Genomic DNA, 17,528 nt, shown 5'->3' on the forward strand with positions numbered 1-17,528 from the left:
AAAAAGATGAGACCTATGGCATGAATTTCTGCCTCTATAAAAAGAAAACACACTGCAGGCTTTTTTAAGTTATTTTTTCTTGCATCTTGCCTGAAAATGCCACACCCAGAGTATGCTGTGATTTCAAAAAAGTGGAGAATGGGAGAAAAAACACAAATAAACCACTACAAAACCCCCCCAGATTTAATAATTCTATGAATGGCGTAATCTCAACAGATTTATCACAGTGGCTCAGATTGGTAGATAAATCTGGTGCAGGAATAGACAATTTTTCCTGACTCTACACCAATTATTTGTTTGCTTACTTTGAGACAGACTTGTGCATTTAGGCCACGCCTCTTTCATGCAAAGCCCCACCTACCTTTCACCAAGGCCCACCCCTTTTTGAGCATGTTGGAAAGAAATTATAAACCCTAAATGTGCCAAGTTGAGCCATTTTATGCCACTTTATTTCAGCTTTTTGGCGCAGATACATTAATAAATTTGGGCTGTCAAACCACCATAATTGTGGTATGGTTTAGTATTTGAAGTACTTGCATACTTAAAGTGTAAGGTAATGGAATTTTAGGTATAAATGCATATCAGGTAAACAAAATATAAGTATTCAAAATAGTATTATAAAAGTATGCAGTTATATACAGGAACAGACCTGATTCTCTCTAGTGGCATCCAGTTGGTAGCATTGTTCTTGGCATAGGAAACAACAATACCAGGATCAGAGTAGCTGAATCGGCATAAACCTGACCCTGTAAGATGAAACCACATTAAAAAAAGGTTACACTGTGACAAAGCAATTCACTACTTTATTAATAACCGCAAATGGCAAGTAACCCCTACACACAATGCCATTTTTTATACGTTAAATTACTAAATCAATAATGAAATGGCATAAGAGCTGTTGCTGAACATAACCAACAGATTTATCCATGCCTAAAATGCCAAGATTGATACAAATGTGATAAATCACAGCTCAGCTCTGTAACATATTTTAGATTTCCCTGGGGAGCAGTATGAATGATATGCACTCTGTAATGATGTGTATGTTACTAACATATGACCTAAATATTACTTACTGCAAAATCAATACAATATACTTCTTCATACTACCCTTAAATATACAGCACGTGGCATCATTTAAACAGAGTAACTAGATATTGAACATGTACGGTAAATGCATTAAAAGGTTAAAAGCAGAGAAACAATGTGATAATAACAGTATAGACAGATTACATTACACAGTGGTCTAATAAAAAAACGAATTTGCATAAACTGATCATATTATCATTTAAATATGATGTAATTTATTAAGAACGAGTCACATTTTATTCACTGGATGGCGCCTTGTTAAAATATAATAAACATTTATCCTGGATCGCATTGGTACAGGGCAGATGCTTGCATAATTATGTTTTCAAGGTCAGAAAGGCACTATTATAAACAAGCAACAGTTCGTAAAGTACTGCTTTACTAGAACTAGACGTTAATGACAATGCTTTTCAAATGTACCGTACTTTTGTTCCGTTTTAGAGATGCGCTGCATTGTGATCTATGGTTGAAGCAAAACTATAATTTCATTCAAACCTGAGCTTTCAGTTCAGTTGTTACTGATCCATTTTGCTTAAATGTATTATACCTCAATTTATTTATTTATTTTTTTAAATCTCATGAGGACTTTCTTCCCTTTCTGTGGGTGGATGCATGTGCGTCTCCCAAAATGCATTGCAATTTTTAACCTCTTCCTCCCCTGCATAGAAAATAGTCCCTCACATATAAGCCTAGAGACCCATATGGCATGCAATGCCCCCTCAATGTACTTCTCAGCTATATACTGAAGTAGAGATTTATGAATAAAAGGTGTCTGGATCACTTCACCTGCTTCACTACAAGATCATTACGCTAGCCCTCACTCATGGGGGGGGGGGGGGGCAGGAAAGCTACTGAGCACATTAGCCCTCCTCTGAATGCAAGAGAAGGTGGACTACAAGGATTGCCAACAGTGGGCAGTACTAGTGAGAGAAATATAATGGCATAAAAAACTAACTTTTTTTTAATTTCATGAATATTTCATTTAATAATATTTGATAGAATCTTGTCATTGCATAGTAAAACATTTCATTGGATAACCCCTTTAAAGCATTACTGATTATAGCAAGATTCTCACTACTCATTTTCTGTTGCTGACAGGAATGAGCGAATCGACTTTAGATGAAACATCTGAAGTCGATTCGCATAAAACTTTGGTCCAATACTGTACGGAGCAAGCGCTCCATACAGTATTAGAATGAATTGGCTCAGACGAGCCGAAGTTATTACTTTGTGAAGTCTCGCGTGACTTTGCATAATAAATTCATAGATTAATTTTTACTGTAAAAAAACATTTCCCGGACTCAGGTTCTGTTCCAAGGTACCACTTGGAACTGAACTCGGCCAACAGAAGAAATGAGCAATTCTAGTATCATCATAGATCTATAAGAAACATGATGGTACAGAATAAAAAATAGAGAGTCTTATAGCCTCAAACACGTTTTAAAAAAAAACATAAAAAAAGTTTAAATAAAAATGAATCTTAAAAAATGTGTAAAAAATTCAAAATATATAAAAATTTTAATCACCCCCTTTCTGTAGAATAGAAAATAAATACATAAATAACAAAAAAATATAAACATCATGGGCATCACCATGTCTTAAAACGCTTGTACTATTAAAATATAAAATATTTTTCGGCGAATGGTGTTTTTCATTGCTTCTCTTACCCCAAAAAAAAATTATAAAATGAGATCAAAAAGTCACACACACTCCAAAATGGTATCAATAAAAACGACAGATTGTCCCGCAAAAAATTAGCCCCCACACAGCTCAGTAGATATAACTATAGAAAAAGTTCTGGGGGTCAGAATATGGTGATATAAAAAAATAAATAAATTTTTTTAAGTTTTAATTTATTTTTACACTATTTATACATAAAAACCCATGTATATGTGGTATCGTTGTAATCGTACTGACCCAGAGAATGAAGAGCACAGGACAGTTTTGCCGCAAAGGGAATGCCGTAGGGACAAAACTCGCAAACCGGTGGAGGTTTTTCCCCCACTACATTGTATGCCATATTAAATGGTGGCATTAGAAAGTACAACTTGTCCTGCAAAAAATAAGCCCTCATATGGATATGTGAGTGAAAAAAAAAAAGTTATGTCTCAAGGAAGATATGGAAGAAAAATGAAAACGCAAAAAGGAAAAAACCTCCAAAGGGTTAAAGAGAAGTCGATACCCACACAATGCAATTAGAGGGTGCCAATGGGTTGTCATTTCAGTCATGGCATTAACAAAGGCCCCATTTCTGTCACAGATATACAGCTATTAGATCACATCACATCACAGTCAGGAAATAGTGCTCTGAAATATTATATATATGTATTTATATTGAACACAATAAATTAAGGTTTGTGTTGATATATCAATTTATTATTATTTTGAGCCCATCTGCTTCCACTGTTTGTGTTCCAGTAAATGAACATCTGCCGTCCATATTTGTACCATTCTCCACACCAGGGCTCCAAATTTTAATCATATTCATTTATATTACTTAGAAGAGTCATGTTCAGAACCAATCAACCTCATCTTTAGTTCATCAAATACATTCATACAGCATGAATGATGAAACTGTACATGATTCTATACAGCAGAATGAATAGTCACATAATGAGGAAGATTAAGACATCTCCTGCTATTTTAATTAGCAAAATTCTGCATTACTGCTAAACCACCATTAGTTAACTATTAGTTATTTCAAGCAACGCATTCGGTAACTAAAACACATAAGTGTAACATTGTGCAACATTTTATTATTTTTATATAATTTAACCCATCCCCCTAAAATAAAATAAAAACAGCACATTGCACATCACAACAGCCCATTGTGGAACACATGTAAAAAGCATTTAGAGATTGTTTTTACAGTATTAAAAAGACTATGAAATGTACAATATAACATATATGTGCTCCACCATGTGAGAAATTTTTCCCAGTATTTAACCTGGCTGTGACAAATCTTGGGCATTTCCTTCCAATTCCATGTTACAAATCTCCTTTTAATCTTAAAAAAAACCCAATTTTTATATTTTAAGTAGGCATTTTCAGACACGGTGATGCCAATTATGTATTTTTTCTTATTTATTCATTTTTATATGTAAAATGAAAAGGGTAGTGACTTGAAATTGTAATTCTATGTTTTTTAAAATATATTTTATTACCATTGCAGTCTATGTTAAATTGCTGTTAGTACTGAGCCCTGTCCTCACAAGGCTCCCGGATGTCATAGCAACTGAACTGCTCCCTTGTTCTTGCGATCTCATCAGCCATTCCCTTCAAACCCTTAGGCCTCCTGCACACGACCGTGTGGCTTTTTCAGTGTTTTGCGGTCCTTTTTCACGGATCCGTTGTTCCATTTTTTGTTTCCGTTGTGTTTCCGTTTCTGTTCCGTTTTTCCGTTCGGCATATACAGTATACAGTAATTACATAGATAAAATTGGGCTGGGCATAACATTTTTAATAGATGGTTCCGCAAAAAACGGAACGGAAACGGAAGACATACGGATGCATTTCCGTATGTGTTCAGTTTTTTTTCGCGGACCCATTGACTTGAATGGAGCCACAGAACGTGATTTGCGGGCAATAATAGGACATGTTCTATCTTTAAACGGAACGGAAAAACGGAAATACGGAAACGGAATGCATACGGAGTACATTCCGTTTTTTTTGCAGAACCATTGAAATGGATGGTTCCGTATACGGACCGTATACAGACCGTATACGGAACGCAAAAAACGGACAGTAAACGGGGGGGGGGGGGGAAACGGTTGTGTGCAGGAGGCCTTAAAGGGCATCTGTTAGCAGATTTATACCTATGAAGCTGGCAGACCTGTTGCATGTGCGCTTGGCACCTGAAGACATCTGTGTTGGTCCCATGTTTATATGTGCCTGTATTGCTGAGAAAAAATATGTTTTAAAATATGCAAATGAGCCTCTAGGAGCTACAGGGGAGTTACCGTTATACCCAGAGACTCTGCATGCTCTGCAACTGCCACGTCCTCTCCACTTTGATTGACAGGGCCAGGTATGATGGCGTTTTCACTACCTGGCCCTGTGCAGAGAGTGCAGCATTTGCAAACCGAGCAGAGCGTCTAGGTGTAATGGCAATGCTCCCATTGCAACAGGTCAGCAAGATTCATAAGTATAAATCTGTTGACAGATGCCCTTTAACTCCTTTCCGACCGCCTAACGCACGGATGCGTCCTGGCGGCGGTCGATTCATTCCTCCGGGACGCATCCGTGCGTCATCTCGCGAGACGCGAGATTTTGGTCAGAGCCGGCCCGCGCATGCGCATCGCAAGCCGGCAAAAGTTAAAGGAGTATTTTGTCACCAGCCTGTCAGCCAATGATCGTTGCTGGCAGGCTGGCGATTTTCAAAAAATCTAATCAGAAGCCATCTAACACCTTGTATTTATAAATATAAGGTGTTAAATGGCTTCTGTGCTCCTCTGCTGGTCCTTTTCGTCGGTTGGTCCCAGCAGAGGAGCACACATCACAGTGAGTAGCCACCAAACACCACACTTAGCCCCAGACCACCCCCCATCACCCCAATTAACCCCTTGATCACCCCTTGATCGCCCCTGTCAATCACCTAGTGAAAGGGAAAAAAGTGATCAGTGTAAACGGTCACTTTTTTTCCCCACTGGTATTGACTGATAGGTTTTAGGATAGTTTAGGCCCCTTGGTTAGGTAGTTAGCATCGGTTAGCGCCCATCCCACCGCACCACAGTCACTGATTCGCTGATTAGCGTATCGCTAATCAGCTTTTGTACTTTTATAGTATCTGTAAGTGATCAAAACTGATCACACTAAGGGGTTATAGCCCTACTTCTGGCCCTAGTGTAGTGGCCCTGCCTAATTACGGAATAGCCGCCCCGATAGGGGCGATCCCGTTGCTCGTGCCTCCTATTGTCCCTGGTAGGCCCTATCGTGGGGTGATTACCTGTATAATGGGGGACCCTATAGGATGACCTGGGCTAATCTACACACAGAAAATAAATTATTATTGTAAAACATATATATACCCAAGATGGGTGATGAACAACCTAAGTGTCAAGTTGATATAAGAGAAATTAATAAATAATAAGAGTGAAATGTCCAATTGTCCCTACGCGTTTCGCCTGGTTGGTGTCAGGCTCATCAGGGGACATATTTGACAAGGAGTACCTATCACCAAGAAGTCTTACAAATATTAATACATATATATAAATTTCTTTTCTTTTTATTTTTCCTTTAGAGATACACGAACAAATATCCGAATCTAGAATCAGATAGACCAAAAGTTAGGAATAGTAGTGATCAATCAATTCAATGAGATTATCAAACTACTTGTGGGTAGGCCAATAGCTAGAGATAATGAAGTTACTGATCAATCAATTCAATAAGATTATCATAAAACTGATTATTAACAGCAGGTAGTCAGTAAAGGAGTGTGAATAGGAGTTTTCAATAATGATAGTGATAGAAAAAACACCCAAAATATTCACACATCTCCCGCTTAACGATATAGCCAGACTGGGATAAACCAAATCATATATCTAGGTATCAAATCCTCAGTCAAACCCAATAAGAACTATGCCTATAAATTATAGCCCCATCACAACATTAGGACATCGTGCCTCTGACAGATGTCAAATAGGACACATAAATACATTTGTCAATTATAGCAACAAGATGTTAGCTATATAATCGGCTCAAATGATGGCAGCCGATATGTATCAAGGTTACAAACATAAAGTACCACCAATCGCTATGTGATATCAAGCAGTAGCGGATAGGATCCGCCGATAATACTTGCATGCCCTTATGTGACTTAGATAGATAAGTGGTGGTGTCCGTAGATGTTGATACCAGTATTGACAACGAGGTGACCCAGAGTGGTGGCGTCCGGCAGATGAGCGGCGAGGTTATGCCGCCGTGTCCGCTTTTTAAAGCCATGACTTCCGGGTATCGGATCATGTGACTAGCTCACCTGATCATGATGTCGGAGAGCGTCCGACGTCAGACGCAAGCACCCAGCTCTCAGTGGAGCATGGGAGGAATAACGTCTGACGTCAGGTGCATCAATTGACCTCTATGCGTCTGTTGTTACTTCCGGGTATACGGTGACAGGGGGTCCCATGTGATCGCGATGTCAGGTGACGTATAACGTCACATGCTGGTACATGATCAAAACAATAGCGTGTAACAAGGTCTGCACCGTAGTGACCGCTTTATCGATCATGCGATTTATCTTATACAGCCGGTCACATGCTTATTAGATAGGGCCCCTAGTAAAATCTAATAGTTATTTATCGATACATAGAGGATGCTCAATGTGTAAAACTAGTATATGGGTGGCATCAAGTGTTATTCCTAACCATATGGATATACTGAGAAATGAGTAAGTAGATGTCAATGACAACCACATAGATGTAATATCATATGACAGTAGTCCATTCATAATTATCAGGTAATAATATTTTAGGCTGATAAATTAATAATAATATCCCATTTTGATAGAATAATTATAGGGTGATTGACATAAAATATATAGTTTTGGGGTGATTATATAAAAAGATTAGTCCCCCCTATTTCAAAATTTATTATGATATAAAGGATATGATGATCCTATAAGATAGATAGGACGACTTAAATAAAACACGCAAAATCTATTGATTCATTTAGACCAATTGGTATGACAGTATTTAGCCTAAAGATCCACCTTGATTCTTTTTGTTTTAACAATCTATCCAAGTCACCACCTCTTTTAGACATTTTAATTACCTCTATCATAGAGAAATGTAAAGTTTTGTCAGATCCTGCATGTCTACTCCATATATGTCTTGAAACGGGTTTATCCCGTTTATTACGGATATCCCCGATGTGTTCTAGGATACGTTTTTTGAAAATCCTTTTGGTCTTGCCTATATACTTCAGTCCACAGTCACATTGAGCCATGTATATAACCCCAGAGGTATTACAATTGGCAAAACAGCGGGCATAAAAGGTTCGATTTCCCATACTGTTGGAGAAGGTGTTACCCACGGCTATATACGTACAGGCTTTACATTTGCCACACTTGTATGTGCCCGTCTGTCTATTAGACAACCAAGTGTTCTTGTCTGGGGGCTCAAAGTGACTGTGGACTAACGTGTCGCCAACATTGCGCCCACGTCTATAGGTTATAGCTGGATTTTCAGACACCACTTTTGTTAAATCAGGATCTGTCTTTAACAGAGACCAATAGCGGTTCAGAATGTCCCGAACCTGCTGGGATTCTGAATCAAAGGTACCCACAATTCTTATTGGGTCTTGTGGACTTGTTGTTTTAATTTTTGGACGTAACAAGGCAGTACGATCCCTTGATTCAGCCCAATCCCATGCTTGATATAGACATGCACTGGGATAACCCCTCTGTTTAAACCGGTCAAAGAGTTTGGATGCTTCATGTTTGAAACTCTTATTGTCTGAACAATTTCTACGAACTCTCAAGAACTGACCCTTCGGGATATCTCTTTTCAGGGGGATGGGATGGTAACTCTCCCATCGTAAAAGACTATTGGTAGAGGTCTTTTTTCTAAACAGGGTCGTCTTGATACAGTTGTACTCGTCTCTTTCTAGACATACATCCAAAAAGTTGATGGTATTATGATGTATTTCACAAGTAAAGAACAATCCAATATGGTTGGAGTTTAGTGTATCCATAAATTGCTGAAATTCACTAGCTGTCCCAGACCATAGAAGAAAGATATCGTCTATGAATCTGGACCAGAGTGTGATGTATCTGGTCCAAGATATCATAGATTCGGTGAACACAACTGTATCCTCCCACCAGCCCAGGAGTAAGTTGGCATACGTCGGTGCACAAGGGCTACCCATCGCAGTACCCCTGAGCTGGTGGTAGAAACGGTCCTCAAAAATAAAGTAGTTGTGTGTCAGAATGAAATTAACCAGCTGAAGGGTAAATAAATTATGTTGGTGTAAGTCCACAGATCTGGAATCCAGGAAGTATTTAACTGCTGATAAGCCCTTGTCATGAGGGATAGAGGTGTATAGCGCTTCAACATCTATAGAAGCAAACCAGCTATCATGTTCTATAGTAACACCCTCAACTCTTTGCAGTAAATCAGTCGTGTCCCGTAGATAGGAGGGAAGTGTGGATACAAAGGGACGTAAGATTTTATCAATATATATACCAGCATGATGGGTAAGACTCTCAATCCCAGAGACTATGGGTCTACCCTTCAAGGGGCTAATGCCCTTGTGTATTTTTGGAAGCCCATAGAAAGTTGCTGTTTTTGGGGTGGTAGATAACAAATATTCAAATTCTTTCCGGTCAATACATCTAGTTTCTAGGCCATCTTGTAAAATCTGGAGTAGTTCTGTCTGGAATTTAACGGTTGGATCCCCCTTTAAAACTATATAATTATTTTTATCTAAGACCAGGGAGAGGCACATGTCTCTATATTGTTGTAGTGAGAGAATAACAATATTCCCCCCCTTGTCCGATGATTTGATAATGATATCCCTATTCCTACTCAGGTCCTGTAGAGCAGTCATTTCTGCCGAGGTATAGTTTTTAGCAGAGTTAGTGTCAACTATTTTTTCAAGATCTCGTGTGACCGATTTAACAAAAATATCTATATTAGCGTCATTTAATGTTTTGGGTGGCATCTTAACACTTTTGCTTCTCAAGGTGGTAAAGGGGCCCTGACCTTTAGGTCTTTCTCCTTCCTCTAGGAGGTGTACAAGAGTGTCAATGCCCTCAAGGTCACTTATTTCTACCCCTAACTCCTGACACCTCTTTTTGTCTGAGGAAACAAAGATTTTGTGCCAACGTAATTTCCTGGCAAAGAGTTGTAAATCCTTAATCCAGTCGAAGCAGTTAAATCTAGTAGTTGGTACATAAGTGAGTCCCTTTCTCAAAATGGACATCTCATTTTCCGACAGAATTAGACCCGATAAGTTTAAAATTTGAGTGTCATTAGTGGATGACCAATCTACTTTTTGCTGACATGTGGTTGGACTGGTTGACGGTCCCTTAACATATAGGTGTTCGGTTGAGTTTGATCTAAAAAAACGGCAGATGTAGTCGTGGGGGGAGGTACCTGAGTATATGAGGAGGAGGGCCCAGATGTAAATCCAACCTGTTCTGGTTGTTCCTGGCTTGTCCTTTCCCTGTCTCCTGATCCTCCTCTGTTTCGGGGTCCCCATGATCTAGACGGGTAACCACCTGAAAAAGATTCGTTCCTCCAATTTGACCTGGGGGCTGAATACCTATTACGTCCCCTATAACGGCCTCTACCTCTCCAATTAGATCTTGGATTTGGGAATTGTGGTCTATAGGAGGAGGACTCAGGATCCGAACTCTCTAGCTCAGAAGCTGATGTATCAGTATTAGAACCCCTTTGGCCAGCTCCCGTAGTGATATATGCTGTATTGTTTCTAAATTCAGTTAGATCGTTAGTGAATTGTCTATGTTTTCTTTCCACTAGACCAGTTCTGAATTTTTCGATGTTATTTTGTAGTTCAAGTTCTTTCTTAGAGAAATCAGTATGATCCCTGAACTTAAGTGCTGTCTCTATTAGAGCGGTTTTTCTCTTTTCCAGCTGTTCAATATTAATTTTTTCTTGTTCCAGCAATAATTTCATGAATCTGACTGAGCTCGCTGTAGCTTCAATTTCCCATTTAATCAACAAATCAGGAGTACTAATGCGTGCCGCCGGTCGTATATAAATTCTAAGGCCACTTGGCACGATAGAATTTTTTATATAATTATCTAGAGATTGAATCTCCCACCAGGTTTTGATATATTCCTTATGGATATCATAGAGCTCTTTAAAAGTAGTTTTGATTGAGGGACTCGTTATACTAGATAGAGTTAATTCTTTGTCAGAAAAGATTTCACTAGCTTCTGTGAGCCATCTGTCTTCATTAGTTTGCGTACTTAAAAAGCCGGCCATCACATAGATATTATAACAATTAGATGATTGATAAATATTTCTCGTGATTTTATAAATTTGTATTCACAGGTTTGAACATAATCCTGTTCATGGGATTCTATAGTAGAAATCGGTTGTCAACTTGAGAGTTCACAGCAAAACCATCATTCTAAAATATAACTTTTAATAATAATATATAAAATAGTCAATACATCCCTCTAATATAATTTGATAATAAATGATAAAGCGAAAAAGGAAAATAAATCAAAAACTAGGGTCAGGTTGGTGTTAGCAATAGATTAGTAGATGTTAGTAGAACCTACTAAGGGGTTATAGCCCTACTTCTGGCCCTAGTGTAGTGGCCCTGCCTAATTACGGAATAGCCGCCCCGATAGGGGCGATCCCGTTGCTCGTGCCTCCTATTGTCCCTGGTAGGCCCTATCGTGGGGTGATTACCTGTATAATGGGGGACCCTATAGGATGACCTGGGCTAATCTACACACAGAAAATAAATTATTATTGTAAAACATATATATACCCAAGATGGGTGATGAACAACCTAAGTGTCAAGTTGATATAAGAGAAATTAATAAATAATAAGAGTGAAATGTCCAATTGTCCCTACGCGTTTCGCCTGGTTGGTGTCAGGCTCATCAGGGGACATATTTGACAAGGAGTACCTATCACCAAGAAGTCTTACAAATATTAATACATATATATAAATTTCTTTTCTTTTTATTTTTCCTTTAGAGATACACGAACAAATATCCGAATCTAGAATCAGATAGACCAAAAGTTAGGAATAGTAGTGATCAATCAATTCAATGAGATTATCAAACTACTTGTGGGTAGGCCAATAGCTAGAGATAATGAAGTTACTGATCAATCAATTCAATAAGATTATCATAAAACTGATTATTAACAGCAGGTAGTCAGTAAAGGAGTGTGAATAGGAGTTTTCAATAATGATAGTGATAGAAAAAACACCCAAAATATTCACACATCTCCCGCTTAACGATATAGCCAGACTGGGATAAACCAAATCATATATCTAGGTATCAAATCCTCAGTCAAACCCAATAAGAACTATGCCTATAAATTATAGCCCCATCACAACATTAGGACATCGTGCCTCTGACAGATGTCAAATAGGACACATAAATACATTTGTCAATTATAGCAACAAGATGTTAGCTATATAATCGGCTCAAATGATGGCAGCCGATATGTATCAAGGTTACAAACATAAAGTACCACCAATCGCTATGTGATATCAAGCAGTAGCGGATAGGATCCGCCGATAATACTTGCATGCCCTTATGTGACTTAGATAGATAAGTGGTGGTGTCCGTAGATGTTGATACCAGTATTGACAACGAGGTGACCCAGAGTGGTGGCGTCCGGCAGATGAGCGGCGAGGTTATGCCAAAACTATATATTTTATGTCAATCACCCTATAATTATTCTATCAAAATGGGATATTATTATTAATTTATCAGCCTAAAATATTATTACCTGATAATTATGAATGGACTACTGTCATATGATATTACATCTATGTGGTTGTCATTGACATCTACTTACTCATTTCTCAGTATATCCATATGGTTAGGAATAACACTTGATGCCACCCATATACTAGTTTTACACATTGAGCATCCTCTATGTATCGATAAATAACTATTAGATTTTACTAGGGGCCCTATCTAATAAGCATGTGACCGGCTGTATAAGATAAATCGCATGATCGATAAAGCGGTCACTACGGTGCAGACCTTGTTACACGCTATTGTTTTGATCATGTACCAGCATGTGACGTTATACGTCACCTGACATCGCGATCACATGGGACCCCCTGTCACCGTATACCCGGAAGTAACAACAGACGCATAGAGGTCAATTGATGCACCTGACGTCAGACGTTATTCCTCCCATGCTCCACTGAGAGCTGGGTGCTTGCGTCTGACGTCGGACGCTCTCCGACATCATGATCAGGTGAGCTAGTCACATGATCCGATACCCGGAAGTCATGGCTTTAAAAAGCGGACACGGCGGCATAACCTCGCCGCTCATCTGCCGGACGCCACCACTCTGGGTCACCTCGTTGTCAATACTGGTATCAACATCTACGGACACCACCACTTATCTATCTAAGTCACATAAGGGCATGCAAGTATTATCGGCGGATCCTATCCGCTACTGCTTGATATCACATAGCGATTGGTGGTACTTTATGTTTGTAACCTTGATACATATCGGCTGCCATCATTTGAGCCGATTATATAGCTAACATCTTGTTGCTATAATTGACAAATGTATTTATGTGTCCTATTTGACATCTGTCAGAGGCACGATGTCCTAATGTTGTGATGGGGCTATAATTTATAGGCATAGTTCTTATTGGGTTTGACTGAGGATTTGATACCTAGATATATGATTTGGTTTATCCCAGTCTGGCTATATCGTTAAGCGGGAGATGTGTGAATATTTTGGGTGTTTTTTCTATCACTATCATTATTGAAAACTCCTATTCACACTCCTTTACTGACTACCTGCTGTTAATAATCAGTTTTATGATAATCTTATTGAATTGATTGATCAGTAACTTCATTATCTCTAGCTATTGGCCTACCCACAAGTAGTTTGATAATCTCATTGAATTGATTGATCACTACTATTCCTAACTTTTGGTCTATCTGATTCTAGATTCGGATATTTGTTCGTGTATCTCTAAAGGAAAAATAAAAAGAAAAGAAATTTATATATATGTATTAATATTTGTAAGACTTCTTGGTGATAGGTACTCCTTGTCAAATATGTCCCCTGATGAGCCTGACACCAACCAGGCGAAACGCGTAGGGACAATTGGACATTTCACTCTTATTATTTATTAATTTCTCTTATATCAACTTGACACTTAGGTTGTTCATCACCCATCTTGGGTATATATATGTTTTACAATAATAATTTATTTTCTGTGTGTAGATTAGCCCAGGTCATCCTATAGGGTCCCCCATTATACAGGTAATCACCCCACGATAGGGCCTACCAGGGACAATAGGAGGCACGAGCAACGGGATCGCCCCTATCGGGGCGGCTATTCCGTAATTAGGCAGGGCCACTACACTAGGGCCAGAAGTAGGGCTATAACCCCTTAGTAGGTTCTACTAACATCTACTAATCTATTGCTAACACCAACCTGACCCTAGTTTTTGATTTATTTTCCTTTTTCGCTTTATCATTTATTATCAAATTATATTAGAGGGATGTATTGACTATTTTATATATTATTATTAAAAGTTATATTTTAGAATGATGGTTTTGCTGTGAACTCTCAAGTTGACAACCGATTTCTACTATAGAATCCCATGAACAGGATTATGTTCAAACCTGTGAATACAAATTTATAAAATCACGAGAAATATTTATCAATCATCTAATTGTTATAATATCTATGTGATGGCCGGCTTTTTAAGTACGCAAACTAATGAAGACAGATGGCTCACAGAAGCTAGTGAAATCTTTTCTGACAAAGAATTAACTCTATCTAGTATAACGAGTCCCTCAATCAAAACTACTTTTAAAGAGCTCTATGATATCCATAAGGAATATATCAAAACCTGGTGGGAGATTCAATCTCTAGATAATTATATAAAAAATTCTATCGTGCCAAGTGGCCTTAGAATTTATATACGACCGGCGGCACGCATTAGTACTCCTGATTTGTTGATTAAATGGGAAATTGAAGCTACAGCGAGCTCAGTCAGATTCATGAAATTATTGCTGGAACAAGAAAAAATTAATATTGAACAGCTGGAAAAGAGAAAAACCGCTCTAATAGAGACAGCACTTAAGTTCAGGGATCATACTGATTTCTCTAAGAAAGAACTTGAACTACAAAATAACATCGAAAAATTCAGAACTGGTCTAGTGGAAAGAAAACATAGACAATTCACTAACGATCTAACTGAATTTAGAAACAATACAGCATATATCACTACGGGAGCTGGCCAAAGGGGTTCTAATACTGATACATCAGCTTCTGAGCTAGAGAGTTCGGATCCTGAGTCCTCCTCCTATAGACCACAATTCCCAAATCCAAGATCTAATTGGAGAGGTAGAGGCCGTTATAGGGGACGTAATAGGTATTCAGCCCCCAGGTCAAATTGGAGGAACGAATCTTTTTCAGGTGGTTACCCGTCTAGATCATGGGGACCCCGAAACAGAGGAGGATCAGGAGACAGGGAAAGGACAAGCCAGGAACAACCAGAACAGGTTGGATTTACATCTGGGCCCTCCTCCTCATATACTCAGGTACCTCCCCCCACGACTACATCTGCCGTTTTTTTAGATCAAACTCAACCGAACACCTATATGTTAAGGGACCGTCAACCAGTCCAACCACATGTCAGCAAAAAGTAGATTGGTCATCCACTAATGACACTCAAATTTTAAACTTATCGGGTCTAATTCTGTCGGAAAATGAGATGTCCATTTTGAGAAAGGGACTCACTTATGTACCAACTACTAGATTTAACTGCTTCGACTGGATTAAGGATTTACAACTCTTTGCCAGGAAATTACGTTGGCACAAAATCTTTGTTTCCTCAGACAAAAAGAGGTGTCAGGAGTTAGGGGTAGAAATAAGTGACCTTGAGGGCATTGACACTCTTGTACACCTCCTAGAGGAAGGAGAAAGACCTAAAGGTCAGGGCCCCTTTACCACCTTGAGAAGCAAAAGTGTTAAGATGCCACCCAAAACATTAAATGACGCTAATATAGATATTTTTGTTAAATCGGTCACACGAGATCTTGAAAAAATAGTTGACACTAACTCTGCTAAAAACTATACCTCGGCAGAAATGACTGCTCTACAGGACCTGAGTAGGAATAGGGATATCATTATCAAATCATCGGACAAGGGGGGGAATATTGTTATTCTCTCACTACAACAATATAGAGACATGTGCCTCTCCCTGGTCTTAGATAAAAATAATTATATAGTTTTAAAGGGGGATCCAACCGTTAAATTCCAGACAGAACTACTCCAGATTTTACAAGATGGCCTAGAAACTAGATGTATTGACCGGAAAGAATTTGAATATTTGTTATCTACCACCCCAAAAACAGCAACTTTCTATGGGCTTCCAAAAATACACAAGGGCATTAGCCCCTTGAAGGGTAGACCCATAGTCTCTGGGATTGAGAGTCTTACCCATCATGCTGGTATATATATTGATAAAATCTTACGTCCCTTTGTATCCACACTTCCCTCCTATCTACGGGACACGACTGATTTACTGCAAAGAGTTGAGGGTGTTACTATAGAACATGATAGCTGGTTTGCTTCTATAGATGTTGAAGCGCTATACACCTCTATCCCTCATGACAAGGGCTTATCAGCAGTTAAATACTTCCTGGATTCCAGATCTGTGGACTTACACCAACATAATTTATTTACCCTTCAGCTGGTTAATTTCATTCTGACACACAACTACTTTATTTTTGAGGACCGTTTCTACCACCAGCTCAGGGGTACTGCGATGGGTAGCCCTTGTGCACCGACGTATGCCAACTTACTCCTGGGCTGGTGGGAGGATACAGTTGTGTTCACCGAATCTATGATATCTTGGACCAGATACATCACACTCTGGTCCAGATTCATAGACGATATCTTTCTTCTATGGTCTGGGACAGCTAGTGAATTTCAGCAATTTATGGATACACTAAACTCCAACCATATTGGATTGTTCTTTACTTGTGAAATACATCATAATACCATCAACTTTTTGGATGTATGTCTAGAAAGAGACGAGTACAACTGTATCAAGACGACCCTGTTTAGAAAAAAGACCTCTACCAATAGTCTTTTACGATGGGAGAGTTACCATCCCATCCCCCTGAAAAGGGGTATCCCGAAGGGTCAGTTCTTGAGAGTTCGTAGAAATTGTTCAGACAATAAGAGTTTCAAACATGAAGCATCCAAACTCTTTGACCGGTTTAAACAGAGGGGTTATCCCAGTGCATGTCTATATCAAGCATGGGATTGGGCTGAATCAAGGGATCGTACTGCCTTGTTACGTCCAAAAATTAAAACAACAAGTCCACAAGACCCAATAAGAATTGTGGGTACCTTTGATTCAGAATCCCAGCAGGTTCGGGACATTCTGAACCGCTATTGGTCTCTGTTAAAGACAGATCCTGATTTAACAAAAGTGGTGTCTGAAAATCCAGCTATAACCTATAGACGTGGGCGCAATGTTGGCGACACGTTAGTCCACAGTCACTTTGAGCCCCCAGACAAGAACACTTGGTTGTCTAATAGACAGACGGGCACATACAAGTGTGGCAAATGTAAAGCCTGTACGTATATAGCCGTGGGTAACACCTTCTCCAACAGTATGGGAAATCGAACCTTTTATGCCCGCTGTTTTGCCAATTGTAATACCTCTGGGGTTATATACATGGCTCAATGTGACTGTGGACTGAAGTATATAGGCAAGACCAAAAGGATTT

General features: G+C 39.0%; 1 protein-coding gene across 2 annotated transcripts in view; it reads right to left on the reverse strand.

The window, feature by feature from the left end:
• The window catches only part of RELN (reelin), an 841,105-nt gene that overhangs the window by 487,345 nt on the left and 336,232 nt on the right, over positions 1–17,528 (reverse strand). For both annotated transcript variants that reach the window (XM_040412563.1, XM_040412554.1), the window contains exon 9: positions 650–746. In XM_040412563.1, the coding sequence (XP_040268497.1) occupies positions 650–746 (97 nt within the window). The remainder of the gene's footprint in view (positions 1–649; positions 747–17,528) is intronic.

The sequence above is a fragment of the Bufo bufo genome, chromosome 1 (genome assembly GCF_905171765.1).
Source record: "Bufo bufo chromosome 1, aBufBuf1.1, whole genome shotgun sequence".
NCBI classification, from domain to species: domain Eukaryota; kingdom Metazoa; phylum Chordata; class Amphibia; order Anura; family Bufonidae; genus Bufo; species Bufo bufo.